A 21,701-nucleotide genomic window follows, 5' to 3' on the forward strand; every position below is an offset into this window, starting at 1 on the left:
GGGCGCTCTGAGTGGCGGCTGCAGACAAGCACAGGGCTCCAGCGAAGCTGCCATTTAGAGGGAAAGCTGGAAACGCAGGCTGTGGTGATGTCTGAAGTGAGGTTCGTGTACCACGGGGTTGGCCGTTTTATTCCACGGGGTTGGCCGTTTTATTTCACGGGGTTGGCGTTTTAATTACTTATTTATTTGACGATCAGCTGATTTTAAGGAATTAACATTTTAAAGCGCACGGTCAGCGACCTTCGCATTGTTGAACCATCACCTTTGCCTAGTTCCGGAATGCTTCCCTCGCCCCAGAGGGAAACCGCGTCCCCGTCAGCCCTCGCTGCCCAGCCCTGGCGGTCTCTACCTTGCTTTGTCTCTGGGTTTGCCTGTGTGGGACTTTCCGTGTGACATGTGGTCCTTCTGTGCCCAGCTCCTCCTGGCATCACGTCCCCGGGTTCACCCGCGTCGTGGCGTGTCAAGCTTCCTTCTTTTTCATGGTTGGGTAATATTCCGCCCTGTGGCCAGACTGCGTTCCGTCCATTCATGGGTCTGTTGGACACCGGGCTGTTTCCATCGCAGGCTGTCAGGGTCATTGCTGCCGCAGACATGCGTGGGCCCGTCTGTCGTGAGTGCCTGTTTCCCTCGTCCCTGGAGTAGGCAGGATTGGCCTTCATGGCCTCACCCACCGGTTATCTGGAGCAGGATTAGACACGCCCTGGGTGGGAGCTGGACTCCTGGATGCTGTCTGTGGGTCCTGCCAGCAGCAGCCAGACTCCCACGTGGACCCAGCCATCTGCAGACGCCTCCCCTAAGTCTGCCCTTCTGGGGAACCCCGGAGATGCTCAGAAAGCCTAGTGGGGCCGGGCACGGTGGCTCACGCCTGTAATCCCAACACTTCGGGAGGCCGAGGCGGGCGGATCACGAGGTCAGGAGATTGTGACCATCCTGGCTCACACAGCGAAACTCCGTCTCTACTAAAAATATAAAAAGTTATCTGGGCGTGGTGGCGGGTACCTGTAGTCCCAGCCACTCGGGAGGCTGAGGCAGGAGAATGGTGTGAACCCGGGAGGCGGAGCTTGCAGTGAGCCAAGATCGTGCCACTGCACTCCAGCCTGGGGAACAAACACAGACTCCATCTCAAAAAAAACAAAAAGGCTAGTAGGGCACAGGGGTCCACGGCAGGTGAGTAGCCGGTCGGCGTGCGTAGGGGCTGGAGGTGGGGTGTGTGGGGGGCCAGGGTGTACCACACTGGTCCTCCCGGGGCTGCTCAATGGGGTCTCCTTCACGGTGTTTTGAATAAAAATGCACGGCTCCCTCGGGGTGTCGCAGCAGGGCTGTTCAGAAGCTGGGCCCACCCTGCTGTGACTGCACAGGCCGGGACTCCCGGACATTTCGTTTCTGTAATTGCACACGCGGGGCCTTGATTCGCCGTGCAGAAAGCCAGACGATGCCGTGGCGTGGGGGTGAATGTCAAAGGGTCACTGTGGAGTCTGCCCTCGTCTTGTCCCTCCCCATGGTGTTCTCATCCTCCAGCGATTCCCTGAGAACTTCTCTGTGTCTCTGCACACACGTGTGCACACACACGCTCCTCGAGGTGGCCTGCACTGCGGCTTCTGTCGTGAATGGGGTCACGTGCCCTCCGTGACTCACTCCTCCTGCCCTGTGTACCTTGGACCTGGCTCGGTCCTGATGCCCACGGCACCACTGCCACCTTTCGGGTGGCCACGTAACGCTTCCTGGCCGGGTGAACATGCCGTGTCAGTGGAGACATTCTGCTCTTCCAGCTCTTGTCGATACAAGCAGTGCGCCCTGGCTCTCAGGGCCATGACCACCACTGTGGCCGGCAGACTTCAGGGCGGTCGGTTCCACCCCCGTGGCCTCGAGGGTCCTTTGGAGCTGCCGCGGTTCTGAGCGGGGGTGGACACAGACACAGGGCCGGAGGGTCGAGGCTCTCTGAAGGTGGAAAATGCGTCGTTTCGTTCTGGCCAGGCAGCCGGTTCCTGGGGATCTCCTGTGCCACTCACTGACTCCCAGGGTCTGCGGCTGGCCCAGCCCCTCCTGGGTCTCTTGATGTGGAATCGAAGCTGTTGCTTCCCCTGCAGCAAAGGGGACGGAGTCCCTCAGAGCACGTGACCGTCCCCTCCACACTGCAGGCTGATGGCTCTTGAGGGAATGGGCTTCCCCCATGAGTAGACAAAGGGCTTCTCCTTAAACAAATGGGAAAAGTAAGGTCGAGCGCTCATGAGAATGAGGGCCGGGAGGGGAGGAGGCAGCCAGCGCTGCGTGGGGCCATGGGCAGAGCAGGCAGGGAGGGAGCGGCCTCAGCCTTGGCATCTTCTGCCCAGGGCAGGGAGGGTTTGCCCAGCCAGGGATGGGTGCAGAGGGGAGCATGTGGCTGAGAGTCCTGGCTGCCTGTGAGCCCAGCTGCAGTCTGTGCCCTGCAGGGCGTGGGGTCCTGAGTGGGGGGCTGTGGCCCACCTCACCGTGGGCTTCCCCTTCTTGCTCTGGGTGCCTTCCCCGCCCACACCCCTGCCCCTGGCGCGGGCCGCTGGTGCCCAGCTGTTGCGGATTTGGCCTAATGGGGCTCAGCTGGCTGAGCAGATTGCTCTGGGGACAGCGTGCGGGGAGGGAGCGGCTCAGCCTCCCGATCCTCCCAGCTGCAGAGCCCTGCGGCCCCCGCACTGATGTCAGGATGCAGCCCAGCACGGAGCCCCACTGGGATCCCTGGAAGCCACAGCCTTGCTTGGGGGCCACTCTGACCATAGAGGAGGGACCAGGCGGCAGCTGCACCTGGAGATGTGCATCCCTTCGCTGGGCTGGCACTCCCCCATGGTCTGAGGAGCTGAGGCTGGCCCATGTCTTTGATGCCTTAACCATCTCTTGAGGAGGGACACACAGCCCCGCCTCCATCCCACTGTAGAAACGTCTGTCCTGACCTTACTCCGGCTAACGTGGAGGCCTTGGTGTGGTGAAAACGTGTCCTCCAGAGCCAGCAGGAGCAGGGCCCAGCCATGTCCGGAGGGTAGATGGAGGGTCTTGTTTTGCAGGAGGATCTTGTTTTGCAGGAGGGTCTGCATAAAACCTGTCAGTGCCAGAAAGATGAAAAAGCCCGTTTGTACAGATGGGGACACTGAGGCTTAGAAAGGGGGAGGTGCAGGTGGAGGTAGAATTGGGGTCAGGTTCTTGCCCCACGGCCCTGGCTTGAGGATTAGTCACGGGGCAGGGAGGCCCTGGCCCCAGGATACCTGAGCCAGCAGGTCTGGGCGAGCCTGGGAGCTGATGTTAGCTGATGTTTCGGGTTGGGGTGGTCCAGGACCACCCTTTGAGCCATGCTGGTCCCACAGCACGTGGGCTTCTGAGGACCCCCTGTCCCGACCTGGGACCTTGGAGACTGCTGGCTCTGGGGAGAGGGGTCCCACGGCACCTCAGGGCTCAGCTGGCAATGTTTGGGGGTCTGGCAGCCCCGACCTTTGCTGAGTGGCCCTGAGACTGGCTCCTGGCCCCCAAGAATCCCAGGTCTCCAGCATCTTCGGCGCAGAGATAGCAGCTGCCAGGGTTCCCCCCACTCCCAGACACTCCCCCTCACCCAGCAGCGGGGAATGCAGGCCTTGCTGTCCCCCACATAACAGGCAGTACTTCTGGGGCTGCCCACGCCCACGCCCAGGGGCCAGGAGAAAACGGCACCTTCAGAGCTGTGCACTTTCAAGCTGGGAAGAACAGTTTGGGAGTCTTTTTCCTCCTCGACTCCCCGTGGAGGAGAAAGCGGGGATCAGTGGAGCAGCTCCAGTGAAGCTGTGTGTTTCTGGCCAGGAGGCCACTTCCTGGCCCCCACACCTAACCCCAGCCGTCCCAGCTCGGGTACACCCAGGACAGGCCCAGGCGAGGCGGCCGCTTCAGCACCACGGACAGCAGCCGCCGCAGCACTGCCCGCCCTGCGTCCATGCCTCCTGACCCACCAGAGGCTGGCATTGGGGGTGTGCTGGAGCTGGGCTCCTCGGAGGGCCCCCCAGGTCCTGAGAGCGGAGTGGGTCCTGTGGACCTGCCCGCCCTGCGTCCATGCCTCCTGACCCACCAGAGGCTGGCATTGGGGGTGTGCTGGAGCTGGGCTCCTCGGAGGGCCCCCCAGGTCCTGAGAGTGGAGGGGCTCCTGTGGACCTTGGTGCGGGCCGCCGTGGCCACAGGTGGTGCCCGTGCGGGAAGGGGAGCACTTAGCACCACAGAAAGGAGGCTGGGGGGCCATCTTTGTTCCAGGGTCCTGAGGGAAGCAGCGGTCTGCAACAGGAAGCCTGCGGGGGTGAGAAAAAGCAGTTCGTCTCCCAGAGATGGAGGAGCTGGTGTCCCTGAAGCGTCCTGGGCAGGACTGGTTTTCTTTGTGAGGCCTGGCCCCAGGCAGGGCTGCAGGAGTAGGAAGGGGCCTTCACACCTGCCCAGCCCCTCAGAAGTGCACAGGCCTGGAGGCCTGAGGAAGGGGAGGTGGCCAGGGTCTGCTGGACCTGGCAGGTGCCCTGAAGAGTATCCTTTTTTTTTTTTTTTTTGGCATGGGGTCTTGCTCCGTCACCCAGCCTGGAGTGCAGTGGTGTGATCGTGGCTCACTGCAGCTTCCACTTCCTGGGGTCAGGCAATCCTTCCACCTCAGCCTCCCGAGTAGCTGACACCACACTCAGCTAATTATTTTGTTAAATATTTTTGTAGCGGTGAGGTCTCACTATTGTCCAGGCTGGTCTCGGACTCCTGAGTTCAAGTGATCCTCCTGCCTCAGCCTCCCAAAGTGCTGGAATTACGGGTGTGAACCACCGCGCCCAGCCGGGGAGCACTGATTAATTTAGAGTGTGGGACTGAGGGACAGGATGCGTTCTGTGCTTGAGGGGTCATTCCTCAGGACCCCACCGCCGAGGGGGTCTTCAGCCCTGTTCCCCTGTTCAAGCCTCTCTGGGGGGATTTCTCCTTTATGAGCCTCTGGCCTGCATTGTGGGGCAAGTGAGCCCAGCCCAGCGGGGGCCGCCTGGGGAACATGTCACCCAGGCCAGACTCCAGGGGCTGGAGAAGGCCCCTGTGTTCCCCCCCAGCCTTGGTCTGTCAGGAAAGAGGAGAGTCACTGAGGTCCTGGGGCTTAGCCCGGGGAGATGAAGGAGCAAGGGTTGGTGGGTGCGTTGCCGCTGGCCGGGCCTCAGGGTCTGCTCCCTGCCTGAGGGAGACCCCGTAGCTGAGACTGTCTCACTGCGCCGCTGCCCTTGGCTGCCCGGCCCTTCCCTGGCTGGGTTCCTTGACCATTCCGTCGCCCTGCAGCCACCAGGCCCCGTCCCAGGGCTGCTCCCAGCCGCGCTGGCCCGCCTTCCTCCAACCCGCAGTGGACATTGATTCTAATTTGTAGAAGTTGATTTGAAACCTAAAAGAATTTTTAATTAAAACCCAGAAAATCCATCTGTGTAATTAAGGCCCTGGAAGTCACCGGGCTCCGTGCGAGGCAGCCGGCAGATACTGCGTGTCCTCAGCTGGCCACAGAAGTGTGGCCGGGACGGCGTGACACATGAGGGCCAGCCTGCTCCGCCCGGAGCTGCCCGAGCCCCTGCTGGCCTATAAGGGACGTGGGACATGGACTGGCTGCTCCCCTCTCTAGGCAAAGCTCCAGGGGGCACTGGGACCTGGTACATCTGGCAGTCCCTCTCCAGGGCAGGGAGGGCTGGTGGCTGGGGTGTGACCCGGTTGGGAGGTGCCCAACATGCCTGCCTGTCACCTCCTCTGTTGTGAGAGGCCTCCTTGGGGCCCCCCGGACCCTGCTACACCATCATTCCCCCCAGAGTTGCACCACAGGTACAGGGGTGGGATCCTTGCCGTTGGAGGAGCTCTCTGGGATTGTGGGGCTAATTTCAGGGTGGGTGCTGGGGGAAGGGGAGGCAGAGGATCTATGCTGGGTAGGGGCCCTGCAGACCCAAAAGCTGCGAGCCGAGAGGCCGGCCTGGTTGTGTGGCCTCAGGCGCGCTCGGGGTCTCTGCGAGCCGGGAGGCCGGCCTGGCTGTGTGGCCTCAGGCACGCTCGGGGTCTCTGCAAGCCAGCACCTGTGTAGCACCGTGGGTCCAGGAGATTTGGGGTTGCCATTGTCGCCAGGCATAGCTCAGGAGGCCATCTGCAGTTGGGGTGCCTGCAGGCCCAGCCTTGTCCCTCTAAGGCCTTCAGCTGTGTGTGTGATTTTGGGGGGGACATGCGCCTGGATGGGAGGGGCTCACTGGAGCCACACCCCTGCCTGGAAAAGACAGTCCCATCCCCCACTAAACCAGATGGTCTGAGAGGTCGGGTAGGGGCACCCAGGCCCCCTTCTGGCTTCCTTCACAGCCAGTCACAGAGGCTTGGGGTGGGTCTCAGTGGCATGGTAGAAGGGGCAAAGGTGTCCAGGTAGGAGACCCGTAGCCGGCCGTCTTTGCGGAGTGACTAAGCACTGGGTTCCACCCACCCCTGCCAGCCCCTCTGTGCCATGGGAGCAGCTCTCGTGGTGACTGGCACTGACTGGCCCTGGGCTCCGACACCATCCACTCTACTCTGCTGGCCGGACAGGCCTAGAGATGGCTGGTCAGAGGTGCTGGCCCCTTCCCTTCTGTCCCCATTGGCCTCTCCGCCTCAGGGTCTGGGCCGGGTCCAGAAGTCAGCATTCCCCTCAGTGCTGGGGAGGCCATGCCGTACCTTTAGCTCTAAGTCCTGAGCTGGCTGGGGTGGCAGGAACTGCCAGGGGTGGCTGGAAACTGCCTGCTTTCGTAGTGGAATGTGTGTGCACTGGTTGGGGGCCCAACTTGAAGGAGAATGTGGAGGGAGGGGACAGAGAGGCGGCCTCAGGCACCCATGGGACAGTCTCACCACCCCCATTGGGTAGACGGGTAAACTGAGGCCTGGGATGCCCTGTGCCCAGGGAGAGGCAGTGCCACCTACAAGACCCGTGGCTCAGCCAGGCTGGGGTGGAGTGCGGTGGGGGCTCAGGTCAGGGAGCAGCATTCCCCACACCTGCTTCTGCTGTGTCCTGTCCTGGCTGGGTGCCTTTGAGCTCCTCCCCGCCAGCCTGTTCCGTTGATCTAAGAAAATCCCTCCCCCCGGGAAATGACGGCCCTCATAGAGATGCACAAAGACAGTCCCCAGCCAGCCCCGCAGAAAGGTGCCATTTGCAGCAGTTAGGGGACAAAGGTGCCCGAGGCGGGGGGCAGAGCCGCCATCCACCGTCGTTCCCTTGCACTGGCATTAGGTCAGGAGGCCGGGAGAGGCCAAGGGGCCTGGCACGGCTTCCACAGCGGGGCCTCCGCTCCTGCCCCCACCACCTTGAGCAAGTCACGCAAACTCCACCCCCACCTCGTCCAGCAAGGACCGTGTTCCGAGGCTTGCTGTGAGCGCGCTCACACACTGGCCACTGGGCTTGCACTGGGTGCGTCACCGGTAGGCGGCAGTGCGTGCTGTGGCCTCGCCCACCTACGGGACAACGGCGTGGCCGTGCCAGCATGCCAGCTGCCTTGGCGGGAGGCTGATTTCAGCTTCTTGTAGTCGTGTTACAGCTGAGGGTCTGTTACTGCTGAACCCATTAAGTGTAATTACTGCCCTCTTGGCGGGAATGCATAATTACATTGGTGGCCTGGTAGCCGTGGCACTGGCATCAAATGCTGACCTGCCAGGAGGCTGGGGCCCTGGCTTTGTGGGAGGGAGGGTTCCGGGATGGGCTGCTGGGGTCCCTGAGGGGGGGCTCCAGGCTGGACTGACAGGCGAAGGCAGGGAAGGTCCTCATCACCGAGCCTCTTCCCCTCCTACTGTGGCAGCTGCCCTTGCTGTCATCCCTGAGAGTTTCAGACACTCAGACCCTGACCTCAGTGCTGCACGCAGCACCCGGGACCTCCGCTGTAGTGAGCATGGCCCGTGTTGGGCAGGGGGCGCGGCTGCTGCTACCATCATCCTGCCAGGGGTGAGGGGGAGCCCTGGGCGCTGAGGCCTGTGGTCTGCGCGAGGTGGGTGCCAGGAAGGGCGGCCACTGAGAGTCAAGCACAGGCCCAAGTCCAGAGCCAAGGGTGGGGACGGCCACCAGGCTACCCCCGAACTAGCTGTGAGTGGATGCCCAGCTCCATCCCCTCCTCAGTTCCCACGTGTTGGGGACCGCAGGGGCTGGCAGAGCTGGGGGACTTCCCGAGGCTGTTTGCTGACAAGTTGGCGTTTTCCAAATGCCGACTTCTGTCTACCTTAAGGAAGGTCGCTCCAGGTCCACAGTCATCACCGGATTGCCCCTCTCTCCTTCCTCTGGTTCCCTGGTCAGAGTGGGGCCCTGCAGCCCTGGGACAGAGGGCCCGGAAAGCCTGCCCCAAGTGTGCCGCCGCCCAGGCCTGGAGGGTGGGACGGGGAGTCCTGTCCCGGTGGGTCACATGGCTGTACCCGGACATCCCCTGGGGCCCTCCCAGTTGCGCAGGGCGCCCTGCCTGCAGCCCCCCAGCAAGGGAGCCCTAGGTAGCCTGGGCCCCACGTGGGCAGCTAGGCTCTGGGAGTCTGAGTGGTCCTCATTGGGGCCTCACTCCTGACGCGGCCAGCCCCCCGAGGGCTCCTGCACCCCGCTTTCTTAATGACCCAACGTCGGGGGCCTGGGGGCCGGGCCTGGGACAGCGACCCCCACGGCGCAGAGCCCGGCCAGGCGCAGGCTCCCGGCGCCACCTGGTGGCTGCTTTCAGGACTGTCCGTGGGCACTGCAGGTCCCCATCCTGGACGCCCCCACGCGTGCACACCCATGGCGGGGCACCAGGCGACCGGGTGGACACTTGGAGGGCCCCGTGGGGGCGGGTCCCGGGCTGCGCCGGCGTGCTCCTTAACCCGCGGCGACACGTGGTTCGAGCACGTGAGCATGCTGGTGATCATGCTCAACTGCGTGACCCTGGGCATGTTCCGGCCCTGTGAGGACGTCGAGTGCGGGTCCGAGCGCTGCAACATCCTGGAGGTGAGGGGCGTGGCTCGGGGGTGGGGCGGAGGCGTGGTTCGGGGTGGGCGGGGCTAGGGCGAGGTGAGGTTCAAGGTGGGACGGGGCGTCGGGTGGGGCGGGGGTGTGGCAGGGGTTGGGGGTGGAGTGAGGTTGAAGGCGGGGCGGGGCGTGGGGGCGGGGCTCAGGCTGGGGCGGGGCTGGGAGCGGGGTGAGGTTCGGGGCGGGGCGTCGGGTGGGGGCGGGGCTCAGGCTGGGGCGGGGCTCAGGCTTGAGGGGAGTGGGCTGGGCTGAGCCGAGCCGTTCCATGGGTTCTCCTGATTTCTCCTCCCGCAGGCTTTTGACGCCTTCATTTTCGCCTTTTTCGCGGTGGAGATGGTCATCAAGATGGTGGCCTTGGGGCTGTTCGGGCAGAAGTGTTACCTGGGTGACACGTGGAACAGGCTGGATTTCTTCATCGTCGTGGCGGGGTAGGCCCCGCCTCGGAGAGGCCACAGCGCTGGCGAGGGGGCCCCGCCCCACCCCACAGGGATCCCTGGGTCCCACCTGTAAAGAAAGATGGGAGGTGTGTTCTGGAGGGATCCAGGTAGAACCAGGGACCCTGTCTGGGACTCCGGAGATCCTCCTTCCTGGGCACAGGTGAGGGAAGTGGCCGCCTGGTGTGACCAAGAGTCGTGCTCCTGCTACCTTGGGGCCTATCCTGGCCGATTCAAGGCCCTCCGGGTGCCGGGCTGGCCGACTCTGTGCCTGCCCGCCTTGCTCTGCACCCAACCCCATCCCTGGCCGCCTGGGCCCCTCGCTGAGCTGCTCCCTCTCGGCCCCACCCCCAGCATGATGGAGTACTCGTTGGATGGACACAACGTGAGCCTCTCGGCTATCAGGACCGTGCGGGTGCTGCGGCCCCTCCGTGCCATCAATCGCGTGCCGAGTAAGTGACCAGCCCCACCTGGGCTTGAGACCAACAGGCTTGCTTGTCCGCCAGCCCTGCAGAGCCCTCAGAAGGGCTCACAGGAGCACAGGACTGGGAGGTGAAGGTTCCCAGGCACTCAGGCCCCAGCCCGGACCCCAGCACTGGGGGGGCCCCTGCCACTATCCGTGGGTCCTGCAGGTCTGGGGATAATCAAGCTGGGGTGTGGTGGGCAATCAGCATTCACAGGATCCCTGGCTTCCACATGGCCGAGTGACAACCTCGGGTTCCTCCTCTGCATGGCATCTGGGGCAAGGCTGGGGGCCAAGCAGATCCCTGGTGGATTTGCTGTCTGGCGCATCCTAGTGTGGCTCATGGCTGGTGGAGACACCCTTGTGAGTGCAGCTCAGCTCAGCTGGGGGCTCTGTGCAGCACCCCCTTCACTCCCACACAGGCGAGGGGAGAGCCTGACACCTGTCTTGAGGACAGCTCACCCTCCCTACCCGCCATTGCTTCTGGCCCCCACCCTCCTGCCAGGAGCCCCACCCAAGGGAAGAGGGGAAGCTGGCTGGCCAGGGCTGGGCCTCCATGTCCCCTGCTGAGCAGCTGATTTTCTAGAAGGAAGGCTGGAAACCCTTCAGGACTTGGCCAGCAGGCGTGAGGAGGGGGCCTGGTGGAGAGGAGCTGCTGTGTGTCTGCTGTGCACTGGGGATGAGGGGAGGCAGAGGAAAAGCTTCCCGGGAAGTCCCATGCCTGCTTGTTTGGGAAAGATCCGGTCAAACCCGGGCCAAGGGCCACCCACTTGCATCAGGGGATGGGGTAGGATCGTTCTTTAAAGCCCTCAGCTACATTCAGTTGCTCTGGCTCCTGGGGGTGGGTTCAGCTCCCACGAGGCCGTAAGAGGCCCCGAGTGCACGCTGTGTGTAGGAGTGGCCCCATGTGTGCACATGCTGGTATAACACAATCTTTCTGGCTACCTAACCAGGGTCCTGGTGGCCTTGGCACTCAGGGCTTGACCTGCAGCAACCCCCCAAAGTCACAGATCCCCAGGCCTAGGCACTCCTTCCCCTGGAGCCTCTAGCTTCCCAAAAGGCAGGTGCCACTTGTCCCCGAGCCGCTGGTCCCCGAGCCTGCCTTCCCCCTGCCTGCCTTGGCTCAACTGTGCGGCTCAGATAGGGCTTGAATACTGTGTGACACTGATTAACAGAGCCTGAACCTCAGTTTCTCCTGGAATAGTGGCGTACAGGGGTAGCCATGACCCCAAGGGTGGCTGAGCCTGCGGTGAGTGGACGCACGTGTGGCTCTTGGCCCTTTGCCCGGCACCCACTGTATGCTCAGTCTGCACACCGGCCTGGCCCCACCTGTTGGAGCATGAAGTAACCCAGCATACACAGCCCCCTGGAATTCCATGGATGTTTATTTTTCAGGTTAAATTCCCAGAGTGGCCCTAATTGTCGCCAGCAGCCTGGCCTCCTGGGGACCTGCTCCTGTCTCGAGGGAATTAGGGAACTCTTCCAGACTGCATAATAACGTTCCTGATAATAAGGGCACGTTCAGGGCTGCATCCCATTCTGTTGGCCTGGGGTCCAGTCTGACCCTTGGATCATCTGTGATTTTTGAGGCAGTGCGGTCTGGCCAGGGCAGCGCTCACCGATTGTCTGCTCCTGTCGGCTCTTTTGACACTTCAGTGCCCCTCCTGGCTCTGACTCACCCCATGACCTGAGGGGCCCATTTTGCCATTGATACCCCTGGGTGCTGGGTGAGACCTTAGCGTCCCCAGGCTCCTGGCCCAGGGCTCTGCCTGCAGCCTCAGCCTGGCCTTTGCTTAAATTTGGGGAAAAGAACGTCTTGGGGGAGCAGGCCCAGGATGGAGCAAGGGGCGCATGGGGCTTGGCTGACCCCCTTGCTGGATTAATCTGGAGTTCACATAGCTCATAGCACCCAGGACCGATGGCTTCAGTGGTACCTCTTGAAAAGCCACTGTCTGTCCTCCCCACCGCCTCCAGCAGCCTCTCTGAGGTGGGGCTCTGCTCTGGCAGGATTCTCACTGGGCATCAGAAAGGTTTCAGGATCCCAGACCTGCTGCAGAGACCCCCGGAGGCAGCCAACCACCTGAGGTTCTGGGGCTCCCGAGGCCGCTGCTGCCTCGATGGCGACTTCAGGGTGCAGGTGGACAAGCCTTGAGCACCACTAAGCTCCACCTGATCATCCTGAGCCCCTGAGATACCGCACGGTCAGACCTGCCATGGGCAGTCCCCTGTCTCCGCTCCCACCCCTCCACACCGCAGCCCTCCAAAAGCAGCAGACCTGCCATCCTGGTATGGTTGGAGGTGGAGACCTGGCACACCTGTGGATGGGTGTCAGTGTTCCTGGAGGCTGGCGGTGGTAGGAGGGGAGCCCTGATCACCCTAGGGGTGCAGGAAAGTCACCAGGGGGTGGCCTGAGTCAGTGTGCGGTGGGCGTGGACACCTGCTGTGAACAGTGGACGGGGCTCAGCGGACCCAGGAGGGGCTGTAGCCCCAAGGACGCTCCTGCAGGGCTTAGGAGTGCCAATCCTGGACCTGCTGCCCACAGGCATGCGAATCCTGGTCACTCTGCTGCTGGACACGCTGCCCATGCTTGGGAACGTCCTTCTGCTCTGCTTCTTCGTCTTCTTCATTTTTGGCATCGTTGGTGTCCAGCTCTGGGCTGGCCTCCTGCGGAACCGCTGCTTCCTGGACAGTGCCTTTGTCAGGTACCCAGACCCCACCCCTGTGACCCCTGTGAGGCCCCGCTCACCATGCATATAACACACCATGTGGCTCCACCCAACACAGTTACCGCCCCACGTGGCTCTGCCCATCATGCAGTCACCCGCCCTCCACTCCCACCTTCGTCATGACTCCGCTCACCATGCAGTCACCTGTCCCTCCTGCACCCTCCCCCATGCCCCCCTACCCCCATCATGACTCCGCCCACCATGCAGTCGTCCGTCCCTCCCGCCCCCCCCATGGTTCTGCCCACGATATAGTCTCCGCCCACCATGCAGTCACCTGCACCGCCCCACCCCCATCTTGGCTCCGCCCACATGCGGTCTGTCACCGCCCCACATAGCTCCGCCCACCATGCAGTCAAGTTCCTGCCTCACATGGCTCCGCCCACATGCAGTCGCTTGCCCCGCGGAACCGCAGCATAGGCCCCGCCCCCAGTGCCGCTTTTTCTCAGCCCGCAGGACACCTTAGTTCCCACACTCCGTCCCCTCTCCTCACCCCCAATTTCCCTCAACTCTCACCCCGGGGTCCCCTCAGCCCTCACCCCGGGGTCCCCTCAGCCCTCACCCCGGGGTCCCCTCAGCCCTCACCCCGGGGTCTCCTCAGCCCTCAGCCCTCACCCCGGGGTCCCCTCAGCCCTCACCCTGGGGTCCCCTCAGCCCTCAGCCCTCACCCTGGGGTCCTCTCAGCCCTCACCCCGGGGTCTCCCCTCAGCCCTCACCCTGGGGTCCCTTCAGCCCTCACCTCGGGGTCTCACCTTATGGTCTCCCCTCAGTCCTCAGCCCTCACCTCGGGGTCCTCTCAGCCCTCTCCCCGGGGTCTCCCCTCAGCCCTCACCCCGGGGTCCCCTCAGCCCTCTCCCCGGGGTCTCCCCTCAGCCCTCTCCCCGGGGTCTCCCCTCAGCCCTCTCCCCGGGGTCTCCCCTGAGCCCTCTCCCCGGGGTCCCCTCAGCCCTCTCCCCGGGGTCTCCCCTCAGCCCTCACCCCGGGGTCTCCCCTCAGCCCTCTCCCCGGGGTCCCCTCAGCCCTCTCCCCGGGGTCTCCCCTGAGCCCTCTCCCCGGGGTCCCCTGAGCCCTCACCCCGGGGTCCCCTGAGCCCTGTCCCCGGGGTCTCCCCTGAGCCCTCTCCCCGGGGTCCCCTCAGCCCTCTCCCCGGGGTCCCCTCAGCCCTCTCCCCGGGGTCCCCTCAGCCCTCACCCCGGGGTCTCCCCTCAGCCCTCACCCCGGGGTCTCCCCTCAGCCCTCACCCCGGGGTCTCCCCTCAGCCCTCTCCCCGGGGTCCCCTCAGCCCTCACCCCGGGGTCTCCCCTCAGCCCTCACCCCGGGGTCTCCCCTCAGCCCTCACCCCGGGGTCTCCCCTCAGCCCTCACCCCGGGGTCTCCCCTCAGCCCTCTCCCCGGGGTCCCCTCAGCCCTCACCCCGGGGTCTCCCCTCAGCCCTCACCCCGGGGTCTCCCCTCAGCCCTCACCCCGGGGTCTCCCCTCAGCCCTCTCCCCGGGGTCTCCCCTCAGCCCTCTCCCCGGGGTCCCCTCAGCCCTCTCCCCGGGGTCTCCCCTTAGCCCTCACCCTGCGGTCTCTCCTCCCTGACCCCGGGGTCTCCTCTCAGCCTTTACCCTGTGGTCTCTTCTCAGCTCTCACCCCGGGGTCCCCTCAGCCCTCTCCCCGGGGTCCTCTCATCCCTTACTCTGGGATCGCCTCTCCTCACCTCAGGGTTCTCTCAGCCGTTGTCCTGCAGTCACCTCCCCTCACCCCAGGAGCCCCTCAGCCCATGCCCCAGGGTCCCCTCAGCGCCTGTCCTGGGATTTCTCCACTCCTGCTTTGGGGTCCCCTCCCCTCATCCCTCACCCCAGGGTTCCCTCTCCTAGTCACTTGCCCCTCCCCCCTCATACCCTTCCAGGAGGAGCTGAGGTCTGAGCCTGGGTTTCTGGCTCCTGGGTCCTCCTCCCTGTTTCTCTGCTGTTCTTTGTCGATTTCTCTGTCTATCCCTGTTCCTTTGTGTCTTTCTCTCTCTGTGGATTGGGGCTGAGGAGGGTGTGGTTTGTGCAGCACCGCTGTGTCCTTGACTCTGGTTCTGGCTGTGTCCCCTGATCCTGGTCGTGACCCCAGGTCCTATCACGCCCCCTGACCCTAAGTGTGCCTCCCTAACCACGATTGGTCCACTGGTCGTGACCCTGATCGTGCCCCCGACCCTGACCGTCCCTGACCCTGATTGTACCTCTTGGCCCTGGTTGTGCCCGTCCCCAGAAACAACAACCTGACCTTCCTGCGGCCGTACTACCAGACGGAGGAGGGCGAGGAGAACCCGTTCATCTGCTCCTCGCGCCGAGACAACGGCATGCAGAAGTGCTCGCACATCCCCGGCCGCCGCGAGCTGCGCGTGCCCTGCACGCTGGGCTGGGAGGCCTACGTGCAGCCCCAGGCCGAGGGGGTGGGCGCCACGCGCAACGCCTGCATCAACTGGAACCAGTACTACAACGTGTGCCGCTCGGGCGACTCCAACCCCCACAACGGTGCCATCAACTTCGACAACATTGGCTACGCCTGGATCGCCATCTTCCAGGTGGGCGGCAAGAAGGTGGGACGGGGACCCCGGGGCACGGCAGGGGAGCGGGTGCAGGACTCGCCCCCCAGCCGAGACCCCGGGGGGCACGGGGGGGGAGGAGGAGGGGTCGTGCGGGCCCAAGTCCAGCCACCGCCCCCCCAGGTGATCACGCTGGAAGGCTGGGTGGACATCATGTACTACGTCATGGACGCCCACTCGTTCTACAATTTCATCTATTTCATCTTGCTCATCATTGTGAGTGTGGGCGGCAGCGGTCGCCACGATGGGCCGTGGTGTTAGCTGGCTGGAGGTGGGGTGGGGTGCCTGGGTGGTCACAGGGGCTCTGTCTGGCCTCCAGTTGAAGGGAGGGAGGCAGAGCTTGCGGGGGTGGGGAGATGCGGTTGGGGACCTCAAGGGGCCATGCCACCACCTAGACAGGGCCCAGGCCTGTGGGTGCTGGCTCAGGGCTGAAAAGCCAGGAACACCTCTGGAGAGCGCACAGCCTCCCAGCGCAGCTTTCCACAGCGCGTGTGGCCCCAGGTGTGCTCCTCACCTGGTCCTCTCACAGGCCCCACGGGGTCCCAGCAGAGTCGGGCTAATGAGGCCGCAGACATCTGTGGGGTGCTGGGTGTACGTAGAGCCACCCTGCAAGGACCCAGCAGGTAACAGAAGCAGACAGACATCCCCAGCTTGTTCTCAGAGAGCAAGCGAGGAGAGCGAGCAGAGATGTGCTGCACCCTGGCCGGTGCTAAGGAGGAAACACCTGGGGTGCTGGGGAGGGGAGAGTGGCCACCGTGGAGAGGGTCATCTCAAGGGCAGACCTGCAGGCAAAGGAGGGGCTGAGCCACATGGAGAGAAAGGAAAGAGGGTTCCAGGTGTTTCATCTAAATAGGCATAGAACAGCTACTGTGCCGCCTGCCGCAGACGTAGGGGCTCAGCAGTGAACACCGCAGTAACCTGCCCGTAGCAGGGCACCCCACCCACTGTGCTTATGGCGTGGCCCCCACTCGAATAGGCAGCGCGCAGTAGGGCTCAGTGGCGAATCAGAGACTCACTCACTCACTGCCACCCACCTGCCCGCCCCCGTCACAGGTGGGCTCCTTCTTCATGATCAACCTGTGCCTGGTGGTGATTGCCACGCAGTTCTCAGAGACAAAGCAGCGAGAGAGCCAGCTGATGCGGGAGCAGCGGGCGCGCCACCTATCCAACGACAGCACACTGGCCAGCTTCTCCGAGCCTGGCAGCTGCTACGAAGAGCTGCTGAAGTATGTGGGCCACATATTCCGCAAGGTCAAGCGGCGCGGCTTGCGCCTCTATGCCCGCTGGCAGAGCCGCTGGCGCAAGAAGGTGGACCCTAGCGCTGTGCAAGGCCAGGGTCCCGGGCACCGCCAGCGCCGGGCGGGCAGGCACACAGCCTCGGTGCACCACCTGGTCTACCACCATCACCACCACCACCACCACCACTACCATTTCAGCCACAGCAGCCCCCGCAGGCCCGGCCCTGAGCCAGGCGCCTGCGACACCAGAGTGGTGCGGGCCGGCGCGCCCCCCTCACCACCCTCCCCAGGCAGCAGAGCACCCGACGCAGAGTCTGTGCACAGCATCTATCATGCCGACTGCCACATAGAGGGGCCGCAGGAGAGGGCCCAGGTGGCACGTGCCGCCGCCACCGCTGCCGCCAGCCTCAAACTGGCCACGGGGCTGGGCACCATGAACTACCCCACCATCCTGTCCTCAGGGATGGGCAGCGGCAGAGGCAGCACCAGCCCCGGACCCAAGGGGAAGTGGGCCAGTGGGCCTCCAGGCACTGGGGGGCACAGCCCCTTGAGCTTGAATAGCCCCGATCCCTACGAGAAGATCCAGCATGTGGTCGGGGAGCATGGTGAGGACCCAGCCCCACCCCATGGAGGAGGCGGTGGGACCTAGGCAGGGCGGGCAGGGTCTCCAGTGTGTCATTCCTGCCCCCAGTCTAAGCACTCTCATGAGCCCAGCTTTGATTTGTGGAACAGTCCAGCCACACCTCTGGAACCTATAAGAAGGGAAAAGAGGGAGGTCCTGCCCCCGTCAGTGCCAAAGCAAGCCCCCCGTGGCCCGCATCTCACAGCAGGCGTGGTGGCCACGGAGGTGGGATTCTGAACCTGACAAGGCCTGTCAGAGCCTCCTGGGCCAGCATCCGTTGCCCCTGCCCGGCTCCGAGAGGGACCACATGCTTGTGTCCACAGACTGGACACTTCCCTGGAGGACTTGCAGCGCCCTTCGTGGCCATTGAGGCTGGCCCCCCTTCTAGGTGGGGACACCGAGCGGGGGAGTGTGGGGGAGGTACCGTCACAGCCAGTCAGGAAGAGAGAGGCTGGTGCAGGGTTCTCCTACCCGGGGCCTGGGCCTCCGTTGACCAGGTGAATGGGAGACTCCAGGACCCCCAGATGGTAGGTTCCACACAGGCTTGGGGGTCCCTCCTGGTTCTGGACACAGACGTAGAGACGCAGGCAGGGGTGTGTCCCCCGTGGCCGGGATGGGTGCAACTGAGGGTACCAGGATGCTGTGTGCCCTCATGCACCGGTACCCAGGGCATGCGGGCAACAGTGTCAGGGGCACGTGCTTCTAGCCCTTGAACTGTGGGAGTCCAGCCACTGTGCATCGTAAGAGGCACACGGGTTCCAAAGATAGCGTGAAAACATCACAGGACGGCTGGCTGGTCGTTTTTATGTCAGTTTCGTGTTGGAGTGATCGTGGTTTGCTTGCGCGGAGTCCAATAGAATCCCGTAGCTAACTTCGCTGTGTGCTGTGGCTGCTGGGAGGTGGCTGGTGTTACATGTCTGCAGATGGCACAGCCTAAGGCAGGCGAACGTCTCTGCACCTAAGTGTGTCCCTGCCCCAGTAGGTGAGCAGGAATGCGGCTGTGGGGGTTGGGCCTGTGTGCCCAGGTGTGTGTGTGAATGTGCCCAGTATGTGCCCGAATGTATGGCTTTTCTGATGTCTGAGGCTGCTGTCACCACGAACTAGTGGGCTTGGAACAGTGGAAACTCACTCTCAGCAGTGGAGGCTGGTGGTCCAAAATCCGGGCGTTGCAGGGTTCTTTCTCTGGAGGCTCTGGGGGAGAGCTCTCCTCACCTCTCCTGTGTTCTGGTTTTGCCAATCCCCGGCTTGTCGACACGTCCCTGCGGTGTCTGTCTGTCTTCACGTGGCTGTTTGTTTTCTTTTTTTTTTTTTTTTTTTTTTGAGACGGAGTCTCGCTCTGTCACCCAGGCTGGAGTGCAGTGGCCGGATCTCAGCTCACTGCAAGCTCCGCCTCCCGGGTTCACGCCATTCTCCTGCCTCAGCCTCCCGAGTAGCTGGGACTACAGGCGCCCGCCACCGCGCCCGGCTAGTTTTTTGTATTTTTTAGCAGAGACGGGGTTTCACCATGTTAGTCAGGATGGTCTCGATCTCCTGACCTCGTGATCCGCCCGTCTCGGCCTCCCAAAGTGCTGGGATTACAGGCGTGAGCCACCGCGCCCGGCCTGTTTGTTTTCTTCTTATTGGAACAGTCGTGGCTCAGGGCCTTCCCTACTCCAGGATAGCCTCATTCCTCATTCTTCATTTTGACTCGACAGTTGCAGAGATCCTACTTTCTGTGAAGTCCATTTGCAGGTTCTGGAGGTTGGACTCTGGATGGATCTTTTTGTGGGGGACACGTTCACCCTACCGCTCCTGTGTGTGTGGGTTCCCGGGCCCCTGTGGCAGCACCACTGAGTGGGCCTGCCTCTGTCTGTGCCCTCTCCCACAGGACTGGGCCAGGCCCCTGGCCATCTGTCAGGCCTCAGCGTGCCCTGCCCCCTGCCCAGCCCCCCAGCAGGCACGCTGACCTGTGAGCTGAAGAGCTGCCCATACTGCACCCGTGCCCTGGAGGACCCGGAGGGGGAGCTCAGTGGCTCAGAGAGTGGAGACTCAGATGGCCGTGGCATCTACGAATTCACGCAGGACATCCAGCACGGTGACCGCCGGGATCCCATGCAACCACCCCCTGCGACGGACACACCAGGCCCAGGCAGCCCCCGGCGGCGGGCACAGCAGATGGCAGCCCCGGGCGAGCCAGGCAGACTGGGCCACCTCTGGGCTACCTTCAGCGGCAAGCTGCGCCGCATCGTGGACAGCAAGTACTTCAGCCGCGGCATCATGATGGCCATTCTCGTCAACACGCTGAGCATGGGCGTGGAGTACCATGAGCAGGTGCGGGCTGGCCTGGTCACGGGGCTGGCTCCCTGTCATGCTTGCAGGGCCTGGGGAGTCTCAAGAGGCTTCCAGCAGCCCCAGTACCTGACCTGATGGTAGGACAGTCAGGCAGGGCCCCAGAAAACCGGGGGTGGTGAGGAAAGGAGACTAGGTATGCTGAGCCTCTGCTGGAGGGAGCCTCCTTGGGGTCCTGGCCTCTTCTCTAGATGGCAATTGATTAGGCTGCTGAGATGCTGCTGCAGCCCTCCTGATCCCTTGGGTCTTGATGCAGCCAAACCTGCTCCTAGATAAGTGCTGAGGAGGGTTGGGAGCCATGGATGGGGTCACCTGATTGTCCCCACCTCTGCCTGCAGCCCGAGGAACTGACTCACGCCCTGGAGATCAGCAACATTGTGTTCACCAGCATGTTCGCCTTGGAGATGTTGTTGAAACTGCTGGCCTGTGGCCCTCTGGGTTACATCCGGAACCCGTACAACATCTTCGACGGCATCATCGTGGTCATCAGGTGGGTCTCCACCCGCTCCCCAGGCCAGAGGGGCCCGGGAAGCTCCACTGTCTGGCAAAGAATCCACCTGCAGAGCAAAACCCTGAGCATAGGAGGAAGTGCTGGCAGCGACACAGCTCTTTATGACAAGCTGTGGGAAGCAGGTGCTTGGTGTCCCCAGTGCCCCATGGGACTGTCCTGGGCAGAGTCCCCTCCCCAGACCCTATGCTTCCCTGCAGGCACTACTAGGTGCACACCTGTTAGGTCAGCTGCATCTCAGAAGGATGTTTCTGGAAACTAGAAGAGCTGTTCCCTGCAGGAACAATGCAGGTGTGCATTGGCCTCAGGGCTGAACTGTTTGGGGCCAGACCCAGCGAGAAAGACCAGCTTAAAAGGCTGAATCATGTTTGCTGCTGGGGGAGCATTTGCTGCAACAAAATTAAACCAGAAAGGATTGGGAAAATTTGAGGGGAAACGCCGCCCGTCTTCCCCTAGAAGGAAGCTCATCCCTTGAGAGTAGAGAGGGGTGAGGGGTCTCACACCCCGGGGCAGGGAGTGGGTGAGCGGAACGGACAAGCCAGGTTGGCTGTGGAAGTCCTGGGACAGGAGAGCGTCCTTGGCGAAGGGGCTTCCTCGACCTGACCAGAGCCAGGCTTCTGCTTTCCCGGCGGTGCGGGGGGCCAGACAGCCGCTGGGGCTGTCAGCAGGTCAAGAGGCTTTTGAGGTGCGTCCGCAGCTGCTCATGCCCCTCGATGCAGCCAGACCTGCTCCCGTCTGTGGGATGCAGCACAGGGGCCACTGTGGCTCCCTGGCTGTTAATCCTGCTTCCAGCGGGAGGAGGGCTGGGGTCGGGGACCATGGCCCCGCTGACCGTCGCCCCCACCCATCCGCAGCGTCTGGGAGATCGTGGGGCAGGCGGACGGCGGTCTGTCTGTGCTGCGCACCTTCCGGCTGCTGCGTGTGCTGAAGCTGGTGCGCTTCCTGCCAGCACTGCGGCGCCAGCTTGTGGTACTGGTGAAGACCATGGACAACGTGGCCACCTTCTGCACGCTGCTCATGCTCTTCATTTTCATCTTCAGGTGGGCCCCCCAGCCCGCCCAGCGTCTCACCCCAGGGCAGCCAGGAGCACAGGCCCGGGGCGCCCCCAAACAGAAGGAGCCCTCCCACCACCAGCCCCAGGGCATCTGCAGACACTCGACCTCCGCTGCCTTCATTCGAGAAGCACTGATGGGGCACCTACTGTGTGCCACGCACTAGACATGGAGGGAGTGAGATGGCAGGGTTCAGAGATGGGTTGCCAGGTGGACAAGCTGGGGACTTACTGAAGGGTAGAGTGCTGGGGGTGGGGATGGGCACCAGGCTCCAACTGGGTTGTTCTGAGCGCCCGCTGGGTGCCAGTCTAGCCTGGAGCTCAGGGTCAGGGTCAGCTGGAGGGTAAGAAGTCAGGCAGGCGGGGTTCTCACGGTCCAGAGGGGCTGAATGAGGCAGGTGTCCCAGGTCCCGGTTGCCGCCCGAAACCAGAGTGGTCTCCCCGTGTTTGTTCCACCTCTGGTCTTGGTCCTCTCGCCTGTAGAATGGACATTACTGAGTTGTGGGGGTAGGAAGTCCCTTGTAAGCCAGAGAGCTTGGGTGCCCAGGGAGGGTGGGGGGCCAGGAGAGCCCAGATGGCCAGAGCCAGCCCTGCCCCTCCTTCCTTCCACTCTTCTCCCCTCCCCCACCTTCTTCCCTCAGCACACCCCTGCTTCCACCCTCAACACGCCCCTGTCCCCGCCCCCAGCATCCTGGGCATGCACCTTTTCGGTTGCAAGTTCAGCCTGAAGACAGACACCGGAGACACCGTGCCCGACAGAAAGAACTTTGACTCCCTGCTGTGGGCCATCGTCACCGTGTTCCAGGTAG

The 21,701-nt window shown here is 63.2% G+C and overlaps 1 protein-coding gene across 13 annotated transcripts in view; it reads left to right on the top strand.

Annotated features, from left to right (window-relative positions):
• The window catches only part of CACNA1H (calcium voltage-gated channel subunit alpha1 H), a 68,561-nt gene that overhangs the window by 32,124 nt on the left and 14,736 nt on the right, over nucleotides 1-21,701 (top strand). For 12 of the 13 annotated variants that reach the window (XR_012429586.1, XR_012429583.1, XR_012429584.1 and 9 more), the window contains exons 3-12: nucleotides 8,817-8,929; nucleotides 9,245-9,378; nucleotides 9,739-9,836; nucleotides 12,390-12,549; nucleotides 14,809-15,361; nucleotides 16,199-16,988; nucleotides 18,873-19,315; nucleotides 19,672-19,823; nucleotides 20,696-20,881; nucleotides 21,580-21,697. Coding sequence is in view for 8 of the 13 variants with exons in the window: in XM_065537274.2 (XP_065393346.1) it covers nucleotides 8,817-8,929; nucleotides 9,245-9,378; nucleotides 9,739-9,836; nucleotides 12,390-12,549; nucleotides 14,809-15,361; nucleotides 16,199-16,988; nucleotides 18,873-19,315; nucleotides 19,672-19,823; nucleotides 20,696-20,881; nucleotides 21,580-21,697 (2,747 nt within the window). In the remaining 5 variants the exon portion in view is untranslated. The remainder of the gene's footprint in view (nucleotides 1-8,816; nucleotides 8,930-9,244; nucleotides 9,379-9,738; nucleotides 9,837-12,389; nucleotides 12,550-14,808; nucleotides 15,362-16,198; nucleotides 16,989-18,872; nucleotides 19,316-19,671; nucleotides 19,824-20,695; nucleotides 20,882-21,579; nucleotides 21,698-21,701) is intronic. The other variant, XM_065537276.2, reaches the window with a different exon arrangement.

Source organism: Macaca fascicularis, chromosome 20 (genome assembly GCF_037993035.2).
Source record: "Macaca fascicularis isolate 582-1 chromosome 20, T2T-MFA8v1.1".
Taxonomy (NCBI): Eukaryota; Metazoa; Chordata; class Mammalia; order Primates; family Cercopithecidae; genus Macaca; species Macaca fascicularis.